The sequence below is a fragment of the Ovis canadensis genome, chromosome 2 (assembly GCF_042477335.2).
Source record: "Ovis canadensis isolate MfBH-ARS-UI-01 breed Bighorn chromosome 2, ARS-UI_OviCan_v2, whole genome shotgun sequence".
NCBI lineage: Eukaryota > Metazoa > Chordata > Mammalia > Artiodactyla > Bovidae > Ovis > Ovis canadensis.
The window spans coordinates 140,921,681-140,944,918 of NC_091246.1; the positions used below are offsets into that span (position 1 = coordinate 140,921,681).

At 37.8% G+C, this 23,238-nt stretch overlaps 1 protein-coding gene across 6 annotated transcripts in view; it reads left to right on the forward strand.

Moving 5' to 3' along the window:
* The first annotated feature begins 2,093 nt into the window (after positions 1 to 2,093).
* The window catches only part of GPR155 (G protein-coupled receptor 155), a 40,130-nt gene continuing 18,985 nt past the window's right edge, over positions 2,094 to 23,238 (forward strand). For 2 of the 6 annotated variants that reach the window (XM_069577141.1, XM_069577144.1), the window contains exons 1-9: positions 2,094 to 2,312; positions 2,769 to 2,892; positions 5,762 to 6,042; positions 6,222 to 6,718; positions 13,484 to 13,883; positions 15,752 to 15,917; positions 16,800 to 16,955; positions 18,480 to 18,563; positions 19,883 to 20,000. In XM_069577141.1, the coding sequence (XP_069433242.1) occupies positions 6,253 to 6,718; positions 13,484 to 13,883; positions 15,752 to 15,917; positions 16,800 to 16,955; positions 18,480 to 18,563; positions 19,883 to 20,000 (1,390 nt within the window). In that variant the 5' untranslated portion in view covers positions 2,094 to 2,312; positions 2,769 to 2,892; positions 5,762 to 6,042; positions 6,222 to 6,252. The remainder of the gene's footprint in view (positions 2,313 to 2,768; positions 2,893 to 5,761; positions 6,043 to 6,221; positions 6,719 to 13,483; positions 13,884 to 15,751; positions 15,918 to 16,799; positions 16,956 to 18,479; positions 18,564 to 19,882; positions 20,001 to 23,238) is intronic. The other 4 variants (XM_069577143.1, XM_069577146.1, XM_069577142.1 and 1 more) reach the window with 3 other exon arrangements.

A 23,238-nucleotide genomic window follows, 5' to 3' on the forward strand; every position in this document is an offset into this window, starting at 1 on the left:
CCCCATGGATTGCAACACGCCAGGCCTCCCTGTCCATCACCAATTCCCAGAGTTTACTTAAACTCATGTCCATTGAGTCGGTGATGCTTTCCAACCATCTCATTCTCTGTCGTCCCCTTCTCTCACCTTCAATCTTTCCTAGCGTCAGGGCTTTTTCAAATAAGTCAGCTCTTCACATCAGGTGGCCAAAGTATTGGAGTTTCAGCTTCAACATCAGTCATTCCAATGAATATTCAGGACTGATTTCCTTTAGGATGGACTGGTTGGATCTCCTTGCAGTCCAAGGGACTCTCAAGAGTCTTCTCCAACACTACAGTTCAAAAGCATCAATTCTTTGGCACTCAGCTTTCTTCACAGTCCAACTCTCACATCCATACATGACCACTGGAAAAACCATAGTTTTGACTAGATGGACCTTTGTTGGCTAAAATGTTTCTGCTTTTTAATATGTTGTCTAGGTTGGTATTAACTTTTCTTCCAAGGAGTAAGCGTCTTTTAATTTCATGGCCAAAGTCACCATCTGCAGTGATTTTGGAGCCCCCCCAAAATAAAGTCTGCCACTGTTTCTACTGTTTCTCCATTTATTTGCCATGAAGTGATGGGACCGGATGCCATGATCTTTGTTTTCTGAATGTTGAGTTTTAAGCCAGCTTTTTCATTCTCCTCTTTCACTTTCACTAAGAGGCTCTTTAGTTTTCTTCACTTTCTTTATTGTAATGGATGAGCAAATACCTAGGTTATCTCCTTCCTTTTCTTAGCCCTTTCAATAATCCAGTCTTAACAGTTCTTTTGTAATGTCTCTCAGGTCTTTTCCATTCTTTTCATTACCACCACCCCAGAGTTTTTATTGCCTCTTGGCTTTTTTTTTTTTTTCCCAAAGTCATCAGTTTTTCTTGCTTTCAGTCTTTCAACCCTGGGAAAGCTTCCAGATTGCATATCCAAAATTAGTGTAATCACTAAGACAATGTTCTCATGGAAAAAAAAAAATTAATGGTTTTATTGTGGTCAGAGGATATGGTCCAAACTCCAAGGCTAACCTAAGAAACTTCCTAGAGTTTCATCCTACCTTTCATGTCCAGGCCTATCTTCCAGTTTTTCGCTATAAGTCAAAGCTCAACAAATATTCCATTGAATTCAATTCCAAACTTTCTAAATAAATCCTTCCAGCTTTGTGATACAGATTGAAAAAAAAAATGTAGCTAGATTCTAGGCAAAAAGGGAAGGCTGTTAAAAGCTAAGAAAGAGAACAAGGGTGTAATGAGGAGAACAGGGCAGAATGCATTATTTTCCTGTATCTTCAGTTCCTGCTCTGTTAAGTTTTCCAAGAATACAATCAGTTTCCTCTCAGTACACTGAGGGGAAACGCATGGTTCAACCCAGAGTAGAAACACAAGCAGTCAGCGACTGGGTGCTTATTTACTAAACCAAACACAACATGGCTCAGTCGGCAAAGAATCTGCCTGCAATACAGGAGACCCGAGTTCGATTCCTGGGACGGGAAAATCCTCTGGAGAAGGAAATGGCAACCCATTCCAGTGTTCTCGCCTGGAGATTCCCATGGGCAGAGGAGCCTGGCAGGTTACAGTCCATGGGATCGCAAAAGTCAGACACGACTTGTAGACTACACCACCACCACCAAACAGAATAAAAAGCTTTACATTTTAGTCTCTGATCTAGGAAGGTCAAAGTCACACTGCCTTGGGAAAGGTGAAAGGCAGGAGTCTGACCCACGATTCTGACTCTTTAAGACCTTGTTTTTAAACTGTACTATATAAACGACTAGGCTAATCGAGAGAGGACTCGGCAGACCACACGAGGCTGGGGTTAGGCGGAAGACAAGAGGCTTCTGCACCTGAATTTAGGGGGAACAGACAAACCACAAAGTCCCCACATCTGCCGCCATTTTGCCGGAGCCGGGCGGCCGGAAGTGCTGCCGCCGGCGTCTAGCGGCTCGCAGTAGGCGTGGGGAGAGGCGAGGGAGGGGGGAGGGGACGTGGGTGAGAACCTTGGGCCTCCGCCTCTCGGCGGTCGGGGCGGGGCGAAAGGGCGGGGCCAGGGCCCGCACAGCTCCGGGGTTCCCCGGGCCGGGGGCGGGGCTTAAGTGAGGGGCGGGGCAGGGCGGCGCGGGGAGGAGTTGACCTGGTCCCAGCTTACTAAGCCCCTCACTTTCTCGGAACGTGACTGAGCTGCGGTAGCCTGAGCTCTCTGCTAGGAGGGCTGGGGGTGGGAAATGACGGTGATTTCCTCCCTGCTTGGTCCACCTCGAGCATCGACTCCCTTCTCCCGCGGCCCCTAGGCTGCAGACGAAGCAGGTGAGATGGGCCCCTGGGGCGCCGACCTGCGCGGTCCCGTTCCTTTGCGGGCCCCTGGTGCCCGGGCTCTCGCTCCTCGAGTCTGAGCCGGTGAGCAGCGCCTAGGCCCGCAGTCCGCTGCCTGCGCCTGCCCGCCTCTGCCCCGCAGCGCTTGCCTTTAGGACATGCGGTCCATCCGGGAAGACTTAGGCAGGGGAAGGGGCGGCTTGTCCCCTTTGGTGACAGATCTGCCATCCCCCAGTTTGAGGAGCGCCTCACTGTACGTGCGTTCACCATATCGTTCTCAGACTCTTCCCCTTATTCTGGGGGGTGGCCTCAGCGAATGCCATCCTGGGAGCTTGTGCCCAGGTACCTGGAGCGTTGCACCAAACTGTCTACCTTACCCCTTTTAGGAGCATTTCACTTAATGTGACTGTCATGCCCCGGGAAAGCTGAGCGTCCAACTTTTTATCGCAGGTGCCGAACACTTCCACTGCTGCCTTCCCAGGCATTGGGTGGCAGCTGTTTTTGGGCGGCCTGTTTGATTAGGGATTCTCTACATCCTTATCTTAGAGGGCCAAAGTCTGTCCCCGCCGACAAGGTAAGAGGCAGCGCTCAGCCCTCCCCATCCTGGGTCTCTAGGGAGGACATTTGGTCCCCTGCAAGTAGGTGGGAGTGGGTGGATGGTGTGACTGTTGATGTCGGAAAGTGCTTGAATGGTACAACACTGTATTATGGTTTTCCCACGCGATAAAGGATATTGGGTGTTTGAGAAATAGACAGCCTAAGGTTTTAAAGCTTTCTCTTTGAAACCAGTCAGAACCCTCCTCCCGATTTTCACTTAATAGCAGTTTACAGTGTCAGTGGTTCCTCCTCCTTATCTAAATCATGAGTGACCAGAAGTGGCTAGCATAGCATTTGTCTGCTCCAGTCCCAGGGAGTGGTCTTTTTCTGTGACAAGCCAACTTTTGGTTCTTTAACAAGCATTGTTTTTAATGAGATGAAAAGACTGGATGCGATTTTTTAAAGTTACTTCCATTGCTGTGGCTCCTGTTTATTTTAAAAGAATGCTTTAGGAAGTTTATTTTCTTCCTGTTGGAAAAAAAAATTAAGATGACATAAAACTTTCTAAGTCCTTTTTGGTTATTTTGATTGCCCCTCAATTAGAGGATATTGCTTTTATGATATCAAGGAATATTAAAAGAAGCTTCATGGGAAAGGGAAGATTACTTTCCAAAGTTTTTCTCTTAATTTTTGGCTAACTGAAAGTTAAACCTGGACATTGCTACAACTATTTGACCATCACCTAGAGGGAACTAAAGAACTTTCCCTTCCCTGTTAACAACTAAGATCAAACTAAATTTTTGAATTGAACTCCCCTTAGTTGTTTGGTATAAAACAAAAACTGATAACCTTATAATCTATCCCATCCCTCTGTTTTAGTTGGAGGCTCTTTAATACCAAGTATGTTGGAAGAATTGGCACAGAACAATTAATTGTATTTAATTTACTACCATTCTTGTTATTATTAGGACACACAACTCCCAATAGTAGTTGTTACCATTTCTTGACCGTCTACTTTGTGAAAAGCTACTAGAATAAGCTGTGTATAAAATCTCCAGTCCTCACAATATCCGTCTAAGGAGATTTTTACTCTCATCTTGCAATTGAAGAAGCTGAAGTGCAGACAGGCTTAGTTGCCTAAGGAGTTGATAAGCGATAGGCCCAAAATTGGGTTCGGGCCATTTGACTTTTCCCTGAACAACTGTAAATTTACTTAAAACTGTTGGTTTAAAAATGACTGGAATAAATTGACATGCAAGTGTGGTTGGTACAAATAAGGGGCAGTGAGAAGTGTAAGTTATAGTAGTCCAGGCAAAGAAATATAGGGAACTTTTTAAAAATTACAGAAGATGGGAGTAGTTTATCACTTTAATCTTAGCACTAGTTTTTCAAATCCACATCTCTCAGGGGCTCTGAATGTTTAACACTTTAGTTCACTCATTTACCAGCTCCTTACTTCAGTTATGACTACCTGTATCAATCAGTAGCTTTCCCAGGATATAATCTGATGCTTATTTGGTAGACTTCAAGTATGTGTGAGTATTACAGGTTTTGTGTATATTGACCACTCCTATCTAATCCTAGTAGGAAAATAACTTGTCCTGATCCAGATTTAAACATGTTTTTAAATGGATTCAGCTTATACTAGGGTAGCTCAGAGAAAATTATCTCATCCACACCCCCTTGGATCAGTTGTTGTTGGTTTCTGGCCTGTCATCTGAGTCCTTAATTTTATGTGGGTGTTTGAGAATTTAACCCTGGGCATTGTACATTTCAGGAAGCATAAGCTGCTTTACTTTTTATGTTATATAAGGTTACTTTGGATGGTTTACCCATAATAATCACTTAGGAATTGGCAATGGTCTCTATATTAACTTCTAGTTACTAATGAAAGCTGATTAGTTGCAGAGTTGTTCAAATCTAATGTGCCTCTTGCAGCAAGAAGAAAGTCTGCTAAGTATTGTCATGTTAACATAAAGTTTTCCTTGCTTTAGCATTTTCTGAACATCTTTAGAACATTTTACAAGACATTTTGTGTTCTTTAACATTGTATGAACAGATTTAGAACATTTTAGAGCACATTTTGTGGTCTTGGGCCTGTTGCTATATATAGTGAAAAACTTAGAATACTTAGCATTCAGAGAAAAACAAGATTCTGTCCATGAAGTAGATAGTTCCTAAGAGAGACCATTGATCCACCTAAGAGTGAAGGGTTTATATAAGAGCAGGTAATTGTTATCCTCTGTTAATCTCCAGGCACTGTGCTCAGCATTAGGAAGAAACAAAAGCATGCACAGTCCTTGCTTCTATGGCACTTAATGTCCAGTGAAGGAGACAGACGTAAATCACATAGTCACTCTAATGCATAGTCTAATAAACTGAGAAAAGTGGCCTAAAGTTAAGGAACATGATTCTACTTGAGAAAGGCTCCTTGCCTGGGTATGGTGTTAGAGGAGTCTTACCTACAACAACTCCTGAATTGATTTGCCTACAGTGCAAAGGATGGGTAGTTGTTATGTGGAGAATGGTAGGTGGTTAGGGAAGAGAGTATTTTAGAGTGAACTGCATGTGCAAAGTCCCTGTGGCGCTCAAGGGCACATTCAGTGCCGCTGTGGAGCACTCAAGACAGCCAATATGTGTTTCTGATGTAAAAGGAACTAAGACTAGGTAGGTGGGAGGCCATCATTTTTTCCTTCATTCTCTCTTTTATATGCCACCAAAAGTTATATTTAACTTTTGTTAAGTGATTTATTTGTAACAGATGTATTTATAAGGATTTGGTATTGCATAATATCAAGTTCCTATGAGGTAGGTCCTATTATTGCCATTTCACACATGAGGAAAGTGAGGCACAGAAGTTACTGGTTCAAAGTTAGTGATATTTTATTATATTCTTTTTCCTCAAGACCTTCTGCAGGCTGGAAAGGACCTTCCTGTCCACTGTGACTCCTTGATGTAGCCCCGAGAACTTCTGAAATTTCTGGACAATTTGGCTGCAGTGGACACTCAGCAGAGACTCTGTGGGCCCCATGCTCTCATCCACCAGGCGGAGCTTGAGTGTGGATCACTGGAGAGAACCACAGGGCATCATTGCAGCTGTGATATTTGTGGATGTTATTTTACTCATATCTGATACTGAATATAGGACATAAATATTTTGAGCTGACCCACCTTTGAGAGTCAAGAGGTTTGTTAGTAGACATTCCCACCCTTTTTTTTTTCTTCATTGTATTTTTCTCCGATGGTGGTTGAAAAAATTTTGTGTATTTATTTGGCCATTTAATAAATTTAGGTTTGCCAGTGTATCCTTTCAACTAGAATTTTTCTCGTTGATTTCACACTGAATCTTTCTTCCTTTCTTTTCAGAGCTCTGGTTGGAGTTGGAAGGTGAAAGAAAATGAATTCTTTTTCCAATATACCTGCCAAGAACTTAACCCTTGCAGTCAATATGACCAAGACTTTGTCCTCACCAGTTACACATGGATTTAATTCCACTAATGACCCACCTTCAATGTCAATAACAAGGCTTTTTCCAGCCTTACTAGAATGCTTTGGCATAGTCCTTTGTGGCTACATAGCAGGAAGGGCCAATGTTATAACATCAACACAAGCGAAAGGACTGGGAAATTTTGTCTCCAGATTTGCACTTCCAGCTTTACTATTCAAAAACATGGTTGTACTTAATTTTTCTAATGTGGATTGGTCTTTTCTATATAGTATCTTAATTGCCAAAGCTTCTGTATTTTTCGTTGTATGTGTATTAACATTATTGGTTGCCAGTCCCGATAGTCGATTTAGCAAAGCTGGACTATTTCCTATTTTTGCTACACAAAGTAATGACTTTGCATTGGGATATCCTATAGGTAAGTTTTTTTTTATTTTTTAAGTTTTAAAAAATTTCAGGTGTTTTAGGAGATAATAATGATTTATACCTCATTCTTGTATCTAAGAAATCTTTCGTGCTTTTTCTTAAATATATCTTAAATTAGTTGGATTATATATTTTTTTCAGAATTTGAGGCACCTTCAAATATCTACTTAAATGATCGTATCCAAATAAACTTTGAGTCCTCTTTCCAATAGTATTCTTTTTCTTCTTCACAGTCACATATGAAAGAAGTTTAATTTCCAGAAGTGATCAGATTTTGATTTAAATTATGTAAAAAGCATAGGCATACACCTGTTTAAAAACAGTCATTATTAGGTGTTAGCAGTGGAAATTTATGAGGGATTTTTTCCCTTCCTTATTTTTCCTACCATTTAGAGTGTATGTTACTTTACATTAATGCCTGTTATTGAATTTGTTATTCAAAATATCAGTGTACTTTTGTTGAAGTTAATTTCTTGTTTAAAAACAAAATAATGTGGGTGGGTTTTTTTTTTTTTTTAACCTTTCCAACTTTTCCTTCTTTAAATTTCCAGCTCTTTAAACAGCCTAATTTTATGTTTCCATGTGTATGTTTCCTAATGAAATAGTAAACACACCAACTGGGAATGTTTAGAAACATAGAATCTTAGAAACATATTCTGTTTTCCAAACTGCCACCAAGAAAATATGTACTTAATAACTAGTCTTTAATATTCTTTATGTTAAAGTTTATGTTGTGCTTTGATCATTTATCATAATGTAGGGATCTGAATATTATGAATATAGGCATTCATTTTTTCCTTCATTCATTGATAGGAGGGTGTTAGCACCAATGACTATGCTAGCTGCTGGGAATACCCTTGTGAACAAAGTTCTTGTACACATTGAATTTACATTTTAATGGGAAAATAAAAGTAATATCAGGTAATTACAAGGACCATAAAAATAAAGTAGTGTTATTTTATAAGGAGCTGCTATTTGAGGTGGGAGGTAGGGTCAGTGAAGGCCTCTCTGGTGAGAAACTAAATGAAACTTAATGAAATGAACGATTGAAATTTGCCATTAACTTTCAAATTTCTTACTTTTTAACTATCCCCCCTCCAGAAGAGTTATTTCACTTCTGGCACTGAAGGGATTCTGGAGGACTATACTGTTTATCATTTTCCTCCATCTCACACTCACCGGGAATAGAGATTTACCTAAGAAATCAAATCACTCTGAGTGAAGCCGGAGATTATGAAAGAGAAAAAACTAGGCTGTTAGATAACTGAGCTGTAAATAGTCAAAAACGAGATAGGTGTTCCTTGAAGGTTAATGAATTTTAAAATTAAGGCTGAACCAAGCATTTAAATAAAGACATTGGAAATAAAAGAGGAAGAAGTTAATGTGCTGTCCATCCCTTCAGGAGCATTAATAAGGTATGTTTGTCAAGGTATTTATGGTGTAAGGAAGGACTTTAGAAATGGCTAAGTATCATAGTGTTACATAATAAATAGTGCTATATCTTAATTTAGACACGAACCGTAAGTTTCATGCCATCATAGAGTAGTAACCCCATAATTAAATAGAAGTAATATTTGTAACTTTCTAAGAGTACTTATATACTTATCTCATTTGCGGTAGGGCAGATGTTATTATCCTCATTTTCAAATAAGGAGGCAGACTTACAGAGATTTAATTGTCTTACCCCAGGTCACACAGCTAACAGGTGACTAGATTTAAATCCTGGGTGTTCTTCTATGCCACACAGTTACATAACATCCGCATCGAATCATTAGAAGGCCCAACTAGCCCTTGTAATACATTATTTTCAGATAGAATCAAAGTTTTTCTTTATCTTTACATTATTCAAAATAATTTATAAAATGAGTAGCAGTTTTAATTTTCATATTAAGGCAGAATCTCCAGACAAAAAATATAGTCAACCATTTTCATTGCTGCTTCTTTCGTGTCCCATACTAAATCAGTGAATCCAGAAATAATCATGTTTCCATCAGTGTGTGAGCCCAATTTCCCTGATGATACTTGCATATTTTGAATTGTAATTTTTGTTTTATTTTGTTGTTGTTGTTTTTAAGTCACAATATAAAAGCTCTTATAACGTTAGGTTGTAGACAATAACTTTACTAGAAATCAACAGTATAGACAGTAAATGTTTTCTCATATATCTGCAGATTGGAAGATGTGGTACAGAACTGTAGGGCCATGTATTTGCTCTGATGAGATTATTTATTATCTCTGTTCATGCCCAGCTGCCTTGTGGCCATGCTTAGGGTGGACAGAGAAAACTGTCTCTAGAGAGAAGACCATTCTTTTGTTTGTTGGGACAGCTCCCAGGAATTCTCACTCTCTTGTTCACAGATAAGCATCACAGCTTAAAGGAAATGTCCTTTTTAAGACTGCATTTGATCTGCAACATTGCTCCAATTTACAGGTTAATCAGAAGAAGAGGGATAAGTTAATGATTAAAGACAAAGGAGAGTCATGTTTCCTTTTTCTCTATGACAATTACAAAGGTCTATAAAACTGCATCAAAATGATTTATCTGTACTCAAGTGACAGAATACTACATTGCATTATTGCAGACTAAAAAAGGAAGCTTGCTGTTTTAAGAAAAAATTCTTTTCAAAGGTACTTTAAGAAATCTGAGTATGAGAAGAAACCAGGAATCTACTGTGGTGAAATGTTGATCTCAGCAAATCAGAATGGTTCCCTGCCTCTGTCATTAAAAGATACTAATGGGGCATAGTTAAGTCCTATAATTTATTCTTCAAACAATGCTGATAGCATAAGCACCCCAACTAATCATAATTATGCTCTAGTGCTTGAGCTGTAAACAGAAAGGAAATGAAGCATTTAACTATAAGCCATTAAATAATAGAATGATCTTGTCTAGGTCTTTGTGTTATTTGCTAGGGACTGAAAACCTGCAGAAATCAAAATGGGAGGCACAGTGGGTGGCTAATTTTGTCTCTTAGTTCTTCAAGGCTATATAATAATTCCTCATAGTGGGATTCTCCCCTCCCCCAAGAGCCTTATTTTTAAGTATTAATTAGCACTTAATAGTTGATATAATGATTATAAATCTAATTTGTTAATGTGGGTCACTGAATTTCATTTTTTTCAGATTTGAAAAACTATTCAGATTGGTAATGAATAGAGCTGCCTATTTATAGAGGAAGATGAAATGTTAAGTCATTATGTAAAGGAATGGCAGAATGGACTGAAATTCCCATATTGAACCGTATTCTAGTAATTTAACAGGGATTTATTCCCAGTTTTTGCTTTCCCACTAGACTGTATTTCTTCTGCCTTCGTATACCTGTTCAACTGACTTAAAATATCCCAATAGTAACCTGCTTTATAAATATTCAGAATATGAAAAAAGAAAAACATTGGATATAAAAAGAAATGGGTTCATGGATAACAATTAGGTATAAATTGCTATGTTACAAAATACATTTATAGTCTGTCTGAAACCTTTGACATTCACTGATATGTTAATTCCATTCAGTAAGTATTTTCAGATTTGCTCAGCGCTCTGCTGGGACTGGGGATTATAAAATGATGCTTTCAAGGAATTCAGAATTTGTTGAGGCAGCACTGATATGAAACAAGGTACCAGAGCCATCCAGGGAAGGGGATATCCATGATATAGACTGAAGACTTGGTGGAAGAAATGTTACCTGAGACAGGCCTTGAATAATAGGCAAGATTTGGGTAAGAAAGAAGAGACTTCAAGATGTTGGGGGATATTGATCAGCATATAGAACTAGTAATTATGAACCTGGTGTTTATCCAGTATAACAATGATATAGATTGGCTGATGGAGGATTTGCACTAAGGTATAGTGAAAGATAAGCTGGATAAATAAGGAACCAACTGTGGCAACTGGACAATGAATGTCAAAAAAAAAGATTTTATATATGGTCTTGTGGGTGGGGAGAGCTGTGGGGAAATCTTAATTTTTGAAATTTAAGATTTACGTTACATTGTCAATAGCAAATAAAATGGATGAAGGGGATGGTCAAGAAAAGCCAGAGGAATATAGGTTGGTAAACAGTAGGTAACTCAATTTTGAGATTTTCTTTTTCGATGTGGATCATTTTTAAAGACTTTGTTCAATTTGTTACAGTATTGCTTCAGCTTTATGTTTTGTTTTTTAGCCAGGAGGCATGTGGGATCTTGGCTCCCTGAACAGGAGTTGAACCCACACTCCCTGCATTGGAAGGTGAAGTCTTAACCACTGGACTTCCAGTTTTGAGATTTTTAACCAGTGGGAGTAGTAGAAATCAAGATTCCATGTAGGAATCAAATACAAAAGATAATGCAAAAGAAGAAAGTATTTGGTGATTGGCTAGACCTAGGTTATAGACTGTGCTCATATTTGCTTTGAACTTTTAAAACAACCTGAAGTCCATTATATGACGGTGATTCAGTGCTACTGTACCAGGAAAGTACATTTCTGTTTTTTTTTTTTTTTAAGCATTAACTTAAGGGACCTTGTGTGCTTTTACATTCTCAAAGGAAAGACCTTATGAATTTTATTTTGGCTACTTGGGGAAATTCTTAAGCTCAGATCGAAAACACAAGCCTTTTCTAAAATATACTCTATTTTAAAAATTGGGGTGGGGTGGGGTGGGAAGGTTTCTCTTTGAGTTAGACTATCTAATCAAAACTATAGCTAACTAAAAATAGTTATTAGAAGTACTGCTTTTATATTTTTTTAAACTTAAAAGGTGAAACTTTAGAAACATGAAGGAAAACCACTGAGTTATAGAGCTAGTATATCTAATTTGGAAATCAGTGGAAAGAATTTGTGAAATTTTAGGTAATCAAATGTGTTTTGTTTAAACACTGCATTTCAGAGATATTAGAGACCTCTGTATGTGCTTCGCTGAGAAAAGGTATTGAATCTTATAAAAAGTAGGTTTTAGCTAATGAGAACAGGATCTTCTAAAGGTTATATAATCCAGTTACATAACTAATGGGACATGTACTTGACATTTACTGAACTTACGTATCCTGAGTAAGTAAGCAAATATATTTTCCTACCTTGTCACTTTATCTTAATGTAAATTGAGAAGCCTAATCTTTTACATGTTTTCACATGATTGCCTCTCTTATGAAGCAAGTGATTGTGAGTAATTGTGGCTGTTCTCTTTTTTATCTCTCTCAACTTGAAAATCATTTATGAATCAACCTTTTTATATATTAGGTTGAATAATTTCAGAACTCATTGCCAAAAATGTGCCTGGAGATCAGTTTGCTAGCTGCAAGTCTTTAAGTTGTGCTGATCAAGGCAAGACCAGGCCACCAACCCTCACATGAACCAAGGAGACTCATCTTATACAGTGGTTAGATTCTAAAGTCATCATGTACAATTGAACCCCTGAGAAATCCCTCAAATCACCCATAAAATACAGCACACATATTCCATGTATATTGTACCATTTTTCTTAAGTCTAAAAGCCAGATTCTTTCTCAAGTGTTGTTCTTCAGTGAATAAGTAATTAGTTTGTACTTGAGGACATGCTGTATGAAAAAGGAAATTGAAGCTTTTGTTTTCCTAAGAAAGCGTAGTTGAATTTGCATTAGTTAAATGTACATTGACATGACTTTACTGTATCCCCCTTTGAAACGTTTCTCGGGTCCACTTGACCATCTATAATTCTTCAGCACCTTCACTGGGCTTCCTTCCTGAAGGTGTTCACTCCTCTCCTCAGTGTAGGCTGTTCATTTCCTCATCACCTTCATACCACATGTGCAGTGGGTAGGCAGGACTGGCATCCTGCCACTGTGTATACATTATTCTCTGCTCTTCTGTACACACTGCTTCTTTGAGGTCCCTGCTGCCTGCTAGACCACTCATCCTCATTGTTGTCACTCCTCATTCACTGAATATCTGGCTCTCTGTCGTCATCTCTACTCCCAAGTTTTGCCATTATCTGGTTTGACATTAGTATCCATGTGAGCTACCCACCAAGTTCTCTGCTCTCTCAGTTCCTTGACCTTCTCACCTTCAATGATGCTTTCCTCTACTCCATTTTAGCCGCCAACTCCCCTAGCCACATCCTGGACCTAGCCATCGGGGAAACACTAAATTCAGTAGTTCACTATCCGACTTGCTGTGATCTCCTAAATTTCCAAGTACACCTACTTGCGGATTTCACAGGAACCTCCAGTCTCTGGCCCCTCTGCTTTTTATCTGTTAGCCATGTCCTGTCTTCACTGCTTTTCCTGTATAGCTTGGACTCCATCACATCAGTCCTCATTTTTCAGTCCGTTTTCTCCTCCTCTCTCCTCCATTTCTGCATTTGTCTCCTCTGTCCTCTGATTTCTGCCTCATCACTTCAGTGAAACTTCCCTCTCAAGAGAACCAACAACCACCTTGGTGCTATGCCTACTTAAACATTTGGTTAGTAGATTTTAACTTTAAATTGTTTTAAGACCTGTATAATTCTGCCCCTTTCTTGAGACTAGTCTTAGTCTCTACATAGTAAAAATTAGTGAATTTAACTAAAAATTTTTTAAAGTTGATTATCGTCTTATAAACTATGTCATTTAATAGAGTGTATTTTTCTTCCTTTTCAGCTTTACTAAAATATATTTTTCCAAAACTAAGCTAACTAAGTCATTCTACACTATTTAGGTTAATGTACAATATGTTATAATTAAGCAAGGAATATATTATATACATAATTTATTAATATATTTCTGTGGTCATCATTTTAAAATCAATTTTAATTTGTATTTTGCAGTTGAAGCTTTATATCAAACAACATACCCAGAATATCTCCAGTACATTTACTTAGTGGCACCAATATCTCTGATGATGTTAAACCCTATAGGATTTATCTTCTGTGAAATTCAGAAATGGAAAGACACTCAGAATGCTTCTCAAAACAAAGTGAAAATTTTGGGCCTTGGACTTTTGCGTGTGTTACAGAACCCAATCGTATTTATGGTCTTCATTGGCATTGCCTTCAATTTTATTCTTGATCAAAAGGTGCCTGAATATATGGAAAATTTTCTTGATGGACTTGCAAATTCTTTTTCTGGATCAGCTCTATTTTATCTTGGTCTTACAATGGTAGGAAAAATAAAGAAACTAAAGAAGTCAGCATTTGTTGTACTGATTCTTCTCATCACAGCTAAACTGTAAGTTTCACTTATTTACTTGGGGATTATACTTTGTGAAAGCCTTAGTTTATTTAGCCAATTTGTTGGGATTTTCTCCTTTAAATAGTTCGATAGTAGTAATCCCTCCTAATTGAATGGTTTTAAAGGAAAATGAGATTGGTGATTGTGGAAAGTCATTTCCATGCAGGTTGTTTTTTCCATTTTACTGTTAAAGGATAAAGACTATGGTTTCCCTTCAGCTTTTATGTAATTTTACCTAATACCTTCCAAGGTCCTATTTGATCATAGTTTTAAGGGAATTTTGCAGGATTTCTGAGTATTCTAAATCTGTTAAAATCCTATTGGCTATGAAAGTGAAGTCAGTCATATCTGACTCTTCGTGACCCCATGGACTGTAGCCTACCAGGTTCCTCTAGCCACAGGATTTTCCAGGCAAGAGTACTGGAGTGGGTTGCCATTTCCTTCTCCAGAGCAGATGATGAAAAGACCAAATAGCTGAACACAGGGATCAGAACACAGGGATTTGGCTATGAGGAAAGCAATAATTTTGAACTAAAACTTTATTTCATGAAACTAGGGGAAATATTCTAAAATTCTGAAGGTGGTTAAATTTTCTAAATATGGTTGTCAGTAGTATTGATTATTATCAACCATCTGATCCTAACCTGCAAATGGAAAGTTCTTAGTTCCTTAGTTAATAGTTCTTCAGCCTCTTTAGCTCTTTAGCCATGGAGTTATACTTCCTGGTGTAGGTGACATAATTTTACTATGAGATGATCCCAAGGCACTTGGGGCATATTTAACTATTGAATTTAGCTCCTCTGGAGACAAATTCATGAGAACTGTGCAATATGAAATAGTATCTATATTTTAAATATAATAACAATGAATATAAATTCTGAAGATTATTTATAGTGGTTTTATGCTCTTGGAAATAAAGTAATATTTAGTTTTGCCACAATAGTAAATACAGTTCTGACAATGACAGTGATTACCAGCCATTACTTATAAATATTTAAATGTTCTCATTATATTTTTTTTCTGGTTCTATGATCCCTATTACATAATTTCTTCTTCTTTTAATTATAAAAATACATAAAAGTGGTTCTTGACTCCATCCGAGAGCATCTCTGTAGGTGCTGCTGTGACAATATTAACCTTGGTTTTGTTCTTTTTAAAGGAAAGCTCCTTTAATTCACTACTTTTGATATGCTCTTTCTATGAAATCCTGGAGGATTTGTTTCATAATTGACTCTTCACCAGATTTGAATTTAACTAGCTTCTGCTCTACCTCAGTTATTACAGTTCCCTTTGCTGAACCGTTTTTCTTTACAAAGATAAAAAATTACTTCTAAGACACCTATTTCTCTACTGCCTTTTAGAATCTACTTAGTAGCATTGTTATTACCTGAACCATTTAAAACCCTGATCATAATAAGAGTCAGCTGGTTTTTTTCCCCAAAAAAATGTTTAGTAATTTTCTTTTAAACAAGTTTACTCAGATTGTGTCATTTTTTTTTCTCTTTTTTTTATGTTTATTCTTTTTTTTTTTAGTTTTTTATTTTTTACATTTTTTTTTAACATTGCAATGAACTAATATGGAAAGCAAGTACCAGCAGTATAATTGCAACGTTTTACAAATTTTTTGCAAGAAAATTATTCATAGAACACAAAAAAATCTGAGTTTCTTTTCCTTGTAATTCCTGCTGTTTAAAGAATATTGTTTTACTTTAAGTAGCTCCAAGTTGAATATTTGATTCTTTCAATAAAATGATACCTTCTGGGCAGAAGAAGAATAACCTAGTGCCAAATTCACTAGAGCAATTTATTACTTGGGGACCAGCATGCTTTGATATCGAGCAATGATGCATTTCTTGTTTCTTCAGCCTGGTGCTGCCACTTCTGTGCAGAGAAATGGTGGAACTCTTGGACAAGGACGACAGTGTAGTAAACCACACAAGTTTGTCAAATTACGCGTTTTTGTATGGTGTCTTTCCTGTAGCACCAGGAGTGGCTATCTTTGCAACACAGTTCAATATGGAAGTAGAGATTGTATGTATATATTACTTGCTAAGTTTGATTGTTTGGTTTGTAGAAAAACGAATTTTTGAAACACAGAAATCTACATTCTTGTATGAGAATTTGATATCTGGAAACTGCCTCATTGTAAATAAAGAGGCATCATGTAACAATAGAGTTATTTAATCTGGGATCTTTATCAGCCATGAATTTTTTCATTCATCTTTTTAGTTTCAAGTATTTTAATGCTATAATTATAGTTAAGCCTGAAGGTTATTTATAGAAGGGCAATTTTTGAAATTTGAGGGAGAAAAATCTGTTTTATTCATTGATAATCCAGCCACCAGATGCAAAAAACCACATAATCAACTGCAATAAATGGTTAAATTGGTTGACACCAACTAGTGTCCAAGCACACTGGGTGTGTTATCCACAGCATTAGAGTGGATGTTTTTGAAAACAACATGAAGGAACTAGATTGTTCACTGAAGTTCCATTAGTTCCATTATTTAATTGGTAGAATATTTGCATGGTAATTTTTCTCTTTTTGAAATTGCTTTTATTGCCCTATAGTTTATCAAATAGTATGGAAAGAAACTGGTCATTAGTTTAAGTAGATCATATGATTTACTTTCCAGAACCTAGAAGATAACCATCAGTTGTGGGATTTCTAGCATTTGTTTATATGCAGATATAAATTGAGCATGGATTAAAAGAGGAGCCAAAGGAACTTAACTGTGTTTCTCTAAGAACACTCAGAAAAGGGGAATATGCTATTAGATAACATGCTGGATTCTATGATGTCTTTTTACTGACTCATGCTTTTATTTTAGAATGCCTTGGTGTGCTGTGGCTAAAGTTTATGTGAATTGTTTGAGTCTGTGACTCTTCCTCAGTTTGATTTCATTTTGGCAGATAACCTCAGGGATGGTAATAAGCACGTTTGTGTCTGCACCGATCATGTACGTTTCTGCCTGGTTACTGACTTTTCCTACCATGGACCCTAAGCCATTGGCATATGCCATCCAGAATGTTAGTTTTGATATAAGTATTATCAGCCTGGTCTCCTTGGTAAGTATGATTCAGTATAAAAATGAATGAAAATCACAGAATGAATCTGAAAATAGCTTGGTAATAGAAAGTTAGGGAATAAAAACCTAATTTCTTGTACAATAGAGAAAACTGAAGCCTGCCCATAAAATGTAATATCAGCCTTCTGAGTTTTGCCTGTCCATTTGAGAGGTAAAATTGTATAACAGACAAGGCATGAGATTTAGTCAGACTTGGATTTGACTCCTGGTCCTCTCACAAACTGGGGTTTCCTGGGTGGCTCAATGGTAAAGAACCCACCTGCCAATGCAGGAGACAGAAGAGACATGAGTTCGGTCCCTGGGTCGGGAAGATCCCCTGGTGGAGGGCATGGCAACCCACTCCAGTATTCCTGCCTGGAGAATGCCCATGGACAGAGGAGCCTGGCGGGCTACAGTCCGCAGGGTCACACAGAGTCAGAGACTGTTGAAGTAACTTAGCATGCTGCATGCACCTATCACAGACTAGCTGTATTTCTCTGTGGCGTAACCTTAACTGCGCTAAGGTTAAGTTTTCTCATCTATAAAATAGAGATAAAAACGTCACCTATTTCCATGGTTTGTTTTAAGGATTACATGAGACAATATATATAAAAAGCTTTCTGCAAATGGTGAATCACTATACAGATACTAGCTATTGTAGAACTGTGTTTTTGTCAGGGACCTTTGGGATTAAGACCAAACACCCATTTAATGTTAATGAAACTTTTGAATATATCTAGCCCATATTGAATCCTTATACACTTTGCAGCTAGAGTATCTTGTAGATTGAGTGCCTACTGAATTCAGATAGTATTCTGGCTTTAAAAAAAAAGACAATATTTGCTGTCAAAGGAGATAAGGATGAATATATACATTGGCAACAAATACATGTGTGATTAATATACTTTTTAAGAAATTTTGCTTCTGTTACATATTCTTAAAATCTATGCCTATTGATAAGAGGGCAGTTTGGTGGAGGAGGGAGAGACAACATAACTTTGACAATGAGGTGAGAAGAAAGAAGGAAATCAAATAGCATATTTTAGGTAACTATTATGTATCCTTCTAAATGTAAAGAATGCAGGAAAATTCATCTTAAGGAGGGTGACGTGTTGTTGGAAGTAAGATAGCCTGGAATTTAGATACCTCATGAGCCAATATGGTGGAATCAAAAAGGGAAAATTTACGGTAGTGCATTATAACTGCATCTCCCACTCATCTCTTTTTCTGAATAGTTGGCTGTGAACCTATGTCCCACCCCAGCCACCAAAGGTAGGGAAAGTTGGAACGTGGCCCTGGTCAAGGCATTCTCCCCATGCTTTTTATTTTACTTTGGATATTAGTTTACCTTAATACCCTTTTGGAAACTAAGGTTAAAATAAGTAAAATATTGCAGTTCCTTTTTGAACCAGGATAAAAGAATTCTTTAAAGAGTCTAATAAGTAACTAGTAATTAAAAATAAAATTAGTAATTAATAAGTAGTTACTAAGAAACCTGAATAACTTTTGAAACTCTGTCTTTAAGATCTGGTCTTTGGCTATTCTTCTTTTGAGCAAGAAATATAAACAGCTTCCTCATATGCTTACAACTAATTTACTCATCGCTCAGGTTAGTAAACCTACAAATAATTAAAGCTATGTTTTTTTCATTGATTATATGCGAAGAGCTGACTCATTGGAAAAGACCCTGATGCTGGGAAGGATTGAGGGCAGGAGGAGAAGGGGACGACAGAGGATGAGATGGCTGGATGGCATCACCGGCTCGATGGACATGGGTTTGGGTGGACTCTAGGAGTTGGTGAAGGACAGGGAGGCCTAGCATGCTGCGGTTCATGGGGCCGCAAAGAGTTGGACACAACTGAGCGACTGAACTGATATTTCTATAGAGGAGAAAATTTCTTCATTGGGTTTTTCCAGTTATAAAATCAAAGTGTTTTTTACCAAATGCAATCAGTTGTTGCAATTTGATTATAATTAATTTATTCCTAATTAAATATTGCATTGGATCTTGCACTATATAAAGTTGGCCCTCCATATCCATAGGTTTCACATGCTCAGATTCAACCAATCACAGATTGAAAATATTCAGAAAAAAAATTTCCAGAAAGTTCCAAAAAAGCAAAACTTGAATTTACCATATGCCAACAACTATTTATATAGCATTAACATTGTATTTGGTATTATAAGTAATCTGTAGATGATTTAAAGTATACAGAAACTTATGGAACTCAAACAGGGGCTATATAACAACCTAGAGAGGTGGGATGGGGAGGGAGTTGGGAGGGAGGTTCAAGAGGGAGGGGACATATGTATATCTATGGCTGATTCATGTTGATATTTGGCAGAAAACAACAAAATTCAGTAAAGCAATTATCCTTCAATTTAAAAAAATATTTTTTTAAGTATACAGGAAGATGTACATAGGTTGTATGCAAATACTATAGAATTTTGTATAAGGAACTTGAGTATCCTTATCTGTCAGGGGATAAGGAGGGGTCCTAGAACCAATCCTCCGTGGATACTAAAAGACAACTGTAATGACAGTTGGTGATAACTTTGCATTTTTTATAGAAGTAATTAAATTATTAAAAATTAACCTGTCTTATTACTTTTCTAGCTAAATCTTTGCATGTCTCAAATTATACTGGAAAGAAGTTTAAGCATTTTCTATGTATATATATTTACTAAATATAAGCTTAGGATTTAGAATGTTGTCATTATCTGTTTCAATTAAATATGTACATTGTTAAAGGTACTGTATAAAAAGGTTTTTAATCATAAAACTTACTGTTTTAGTATAACTAAGATGCAATAGTTAATTGCTCAGCATAATTTTAAATGAATAATTATAGTTGCTATGAATAAAACACAGAAGTATGAGTCATGTGAATATGACTGATTTCATTTTTTTATCATTTTTTTCTTCAGTCTATCGTCTGTGCTGGAATGATGATATGGAATTTTGTTAAAGAAAAAAATTTTGTTGGACAAATTCTGGTGTTTGTCTTATTGTACAGCTCCCTCTATAGCACCTACCTGTGGACAGGTAAGTTGGATCATGAAGAGAAATTTAAGGTCCCCCTCCCCTCCATCGCTTGAGGTTCCAGCTTCTAGTGATCTATTTTAAGTCTAGCAGTACAGGATGAGGGAATCTGCTCAGGCAGTTGTACTCACTAACTAGGCAGTCTGCAAAGCTGAGTTCTGTTTCCTGATCACTCTGTTTCTATGTTTCTACCTGGGCTCAGATGGTTTCCAGTCGCATGTCCTTGTCCTCAGGGCCTTGGGTTCTAGGCCACAGTCAGCAGAGCTGATGGCCCCTTTGAGCCATCGCGGGTGCAAGCACTGGAAGCAGGCAGGGAGAGAAGGAATGGGCAGAGGGGGATGAGGATGTGAGCTGTGTACCAGAGCGCACTTGGAGCCCAGCTGAACTGAATGAACAATAATTATCATTCTGCCCAAAGCAAATGACTTGACTTGCGGTCTCAGTTCCTTATGTGTAAGCACCTTACAGGGTTATTTTAAGAACTAAATTAAATATGGATGTTTATGCCTGATGCTTGGTAGACGCTCAACAAATTTAACTGTATTATTAAGTAGAGGGAAGAGCAGTAATATAAGCACAAGAAAAGCAGGTGATTAAAAGGATATGGAAATAGAAGAATAGTCAGTAAGAAAAAAATATTTTTCCTTTCAACTGGCTCCAAAAAGGATATTCAGAATGTTTTAGCACATTGCTCATTTGAAGGAAAACATTAATTGGGGTGCACGAATTCTGGTATGTTTGTGAATAGTCAGTCAGTCTGGCTGATTTGTAGTCATTCCACAAATGCAAACCTGTAAAATGGCACACAAAAGGAAATTGTAGAATTATTGCGCTAGTTATAGCCACTGTTAGGAGGCAGGTGTCGGGAAGTGGCTGGTGGGAATAGGCTTTTGATTTCATGCCTTCAGGATCAAAAGCAGGACCCATCTATGTCAACAGCTTTTTGAAGTGAAGCAACAATGCGGTGAGGAATTACAAAATGAATTCAGTGCAAAGAGGAGATTTGTACTTTTTTAAAGGCAAGTACACCTTGCATGGTATAAGAGTTTTCATGAGCTGTCAAGTTAAAAGAGCCTAGAGATTATTTCCAAATACAGAAGAAACAACTTGATCTCTAATACTTAGGTTTATTAAGGTTAGATTTATAATGAGAATAAGAGAGCAGTAAAGAGCTCAGTTTATCAAAAAGCCCCAAGTTTCTCTGAAATCCTCTTCAAGCATGAATACCAAAATCTCCAAAGAAGCTGTTCTGAATTTCCTGACCCTAATGAAGGTGCCCTTTAACCTTAAGATTATTATAACAGAATTTTGGATCTAAAAGGTCATTTTAAATCATTTTGTTCAGCCATTTTCAGTTTTACTTATTTGCAAACCACCCTCATCAATTTTGCCATATTTGCATACCACTGGTCCTTTCTTTCCCTCTTAAAATTAACTTATTTTTTTAACTTTAATATTACAAATTTAGCCTTATCTCGGTAAAATCCCAGGTTTTATGTGCTAGTTAAAATTTTTTCAAGCATGTGTTAAACACATAATTAGTAAAAAAAAGTTCATCTTTGTGCCACCTATAGTCGTCTTGCTTTTGGGAACACCAGTCTAGTCGAAACCTTTCATTTTGCAAATGAGGAAAATAAGGCCCGAAGAGTTTAGCTGATTCAGGCAAGAGCTCTCACAGCTTCATCAGTGAGACATCCAGGCCTAGCCTGAGCCTTTTTTTCATTTGTCAATATTTTCACAAGGCAGGAATAAAATGATAAACATTAGAATTTTCAAGAGCCCCTTCACTATTATAACACAGTTGGCACTCCTTTGATTGGTTGCTTGTTTCCCTGGCACCTTAAACCTGAAACAATAGAGAGTGCAAATGCATTGGGAGGAGCACTGGTATGATAGGATCTCTTGAACTTGAGAACTGAGTGGGTCTCGTATAAAGAAAAACAATTCTCAAGGAGCTCAGTGTTGATTTGTATTATTGCTAGCACAGTGTTACTTAATCTGTATAATCTTAAATCTAGGTATAAGTTCCTTGTTGTTCGGTTGCTAAGTCGTGTCTGACTCTTTGTTACCCCATGAACACCAGACTTCCCTGTCCTTCACTATCTCCCAGAGTTTGCTCAAACTCATGTCCATTGAGTCAGTGATGCCATCCAACCATTTTATCCTCTGTCACCCCCTTCTCCTCCTGCCCTCAATCTTTCCGAACATCAGGGTGTTTTCCATTGAGTCAGCTCTTTGCATCAGCTGGTTGGACATTATATACAGCTAATATACAATTTTAAAACCAAAGCAAATTCATTAGATTTAAACAAAAATACAAGCTCAGTAAGTGTTGGAGCAGACTCTTGAGAGTCCCTTGGACTGCAAGGAGATCCAACCAGTCCATCCTAACGGAGATCAGTCCTGGGTGTTCTTTGGAAGGAATGATGCTAAAGCTGAAACTCCAGTACTTTGGCCACCTCATGCGAAGAGTTGACTCATTGGAAAAGACTCTGATGCTGGGAGGGATTGGGGGCAGGAGGAGAAGGGGACGACAGAGGATGAGATGGCTGGATGGCATCACCGACTCGATGGACATGAGTTTGAGTGAACTCTGGGAGTTGATGATGGACAGGGAGGCCTGGCGTGCTGCAGTTCATGGGGTCGCAGAGTCAGACACGACTGAGTGACTGAACTGAACTGAAGTAGTTAGCAACATTAATTGACATGACAAAGGATCTTATTTTGCTGATCTGAATCACAGCTTGAACTCACTTCTCTGATAGGGTTTTTTGGTTGTTTGTTTGGGTTTTTTTTGGCCTACCTTTACTTTGATGAGTGGGTTTATGACCTGGTTATCTCACTGCTTTTCCCTCTTCAGACTACCACAGAACGTTAATTTGAGCTTTGTTGTGGTATCATTTGGCCTTCACTTGGCTCAAACTTAATATAAAACCAGATGTAAACCCTGAAATAATAAGAGTGTGCTTCGGTTATAAGATGGTCACCACTGCAAATAAACCAAAAAGACAACATTTCTCATAGAAATTCCCAGATCCCTATGGGTCAACAGACGAGTTTTAGGAACACTGAACAGAGCTGAAGGACGTAACCCTCTGTCAGAAGACTGGGTTTCTAGTCTTGCTCTGCCCTCTGCTGGCTGTGTGGCTTGGGCAAACCCTTGTTTACACAGCTATAATTGAAGGCATTAATTTAAGACAGTGGTCCCTTCCAACCCTAAAGTTCTAAGCTTCTATAGCTG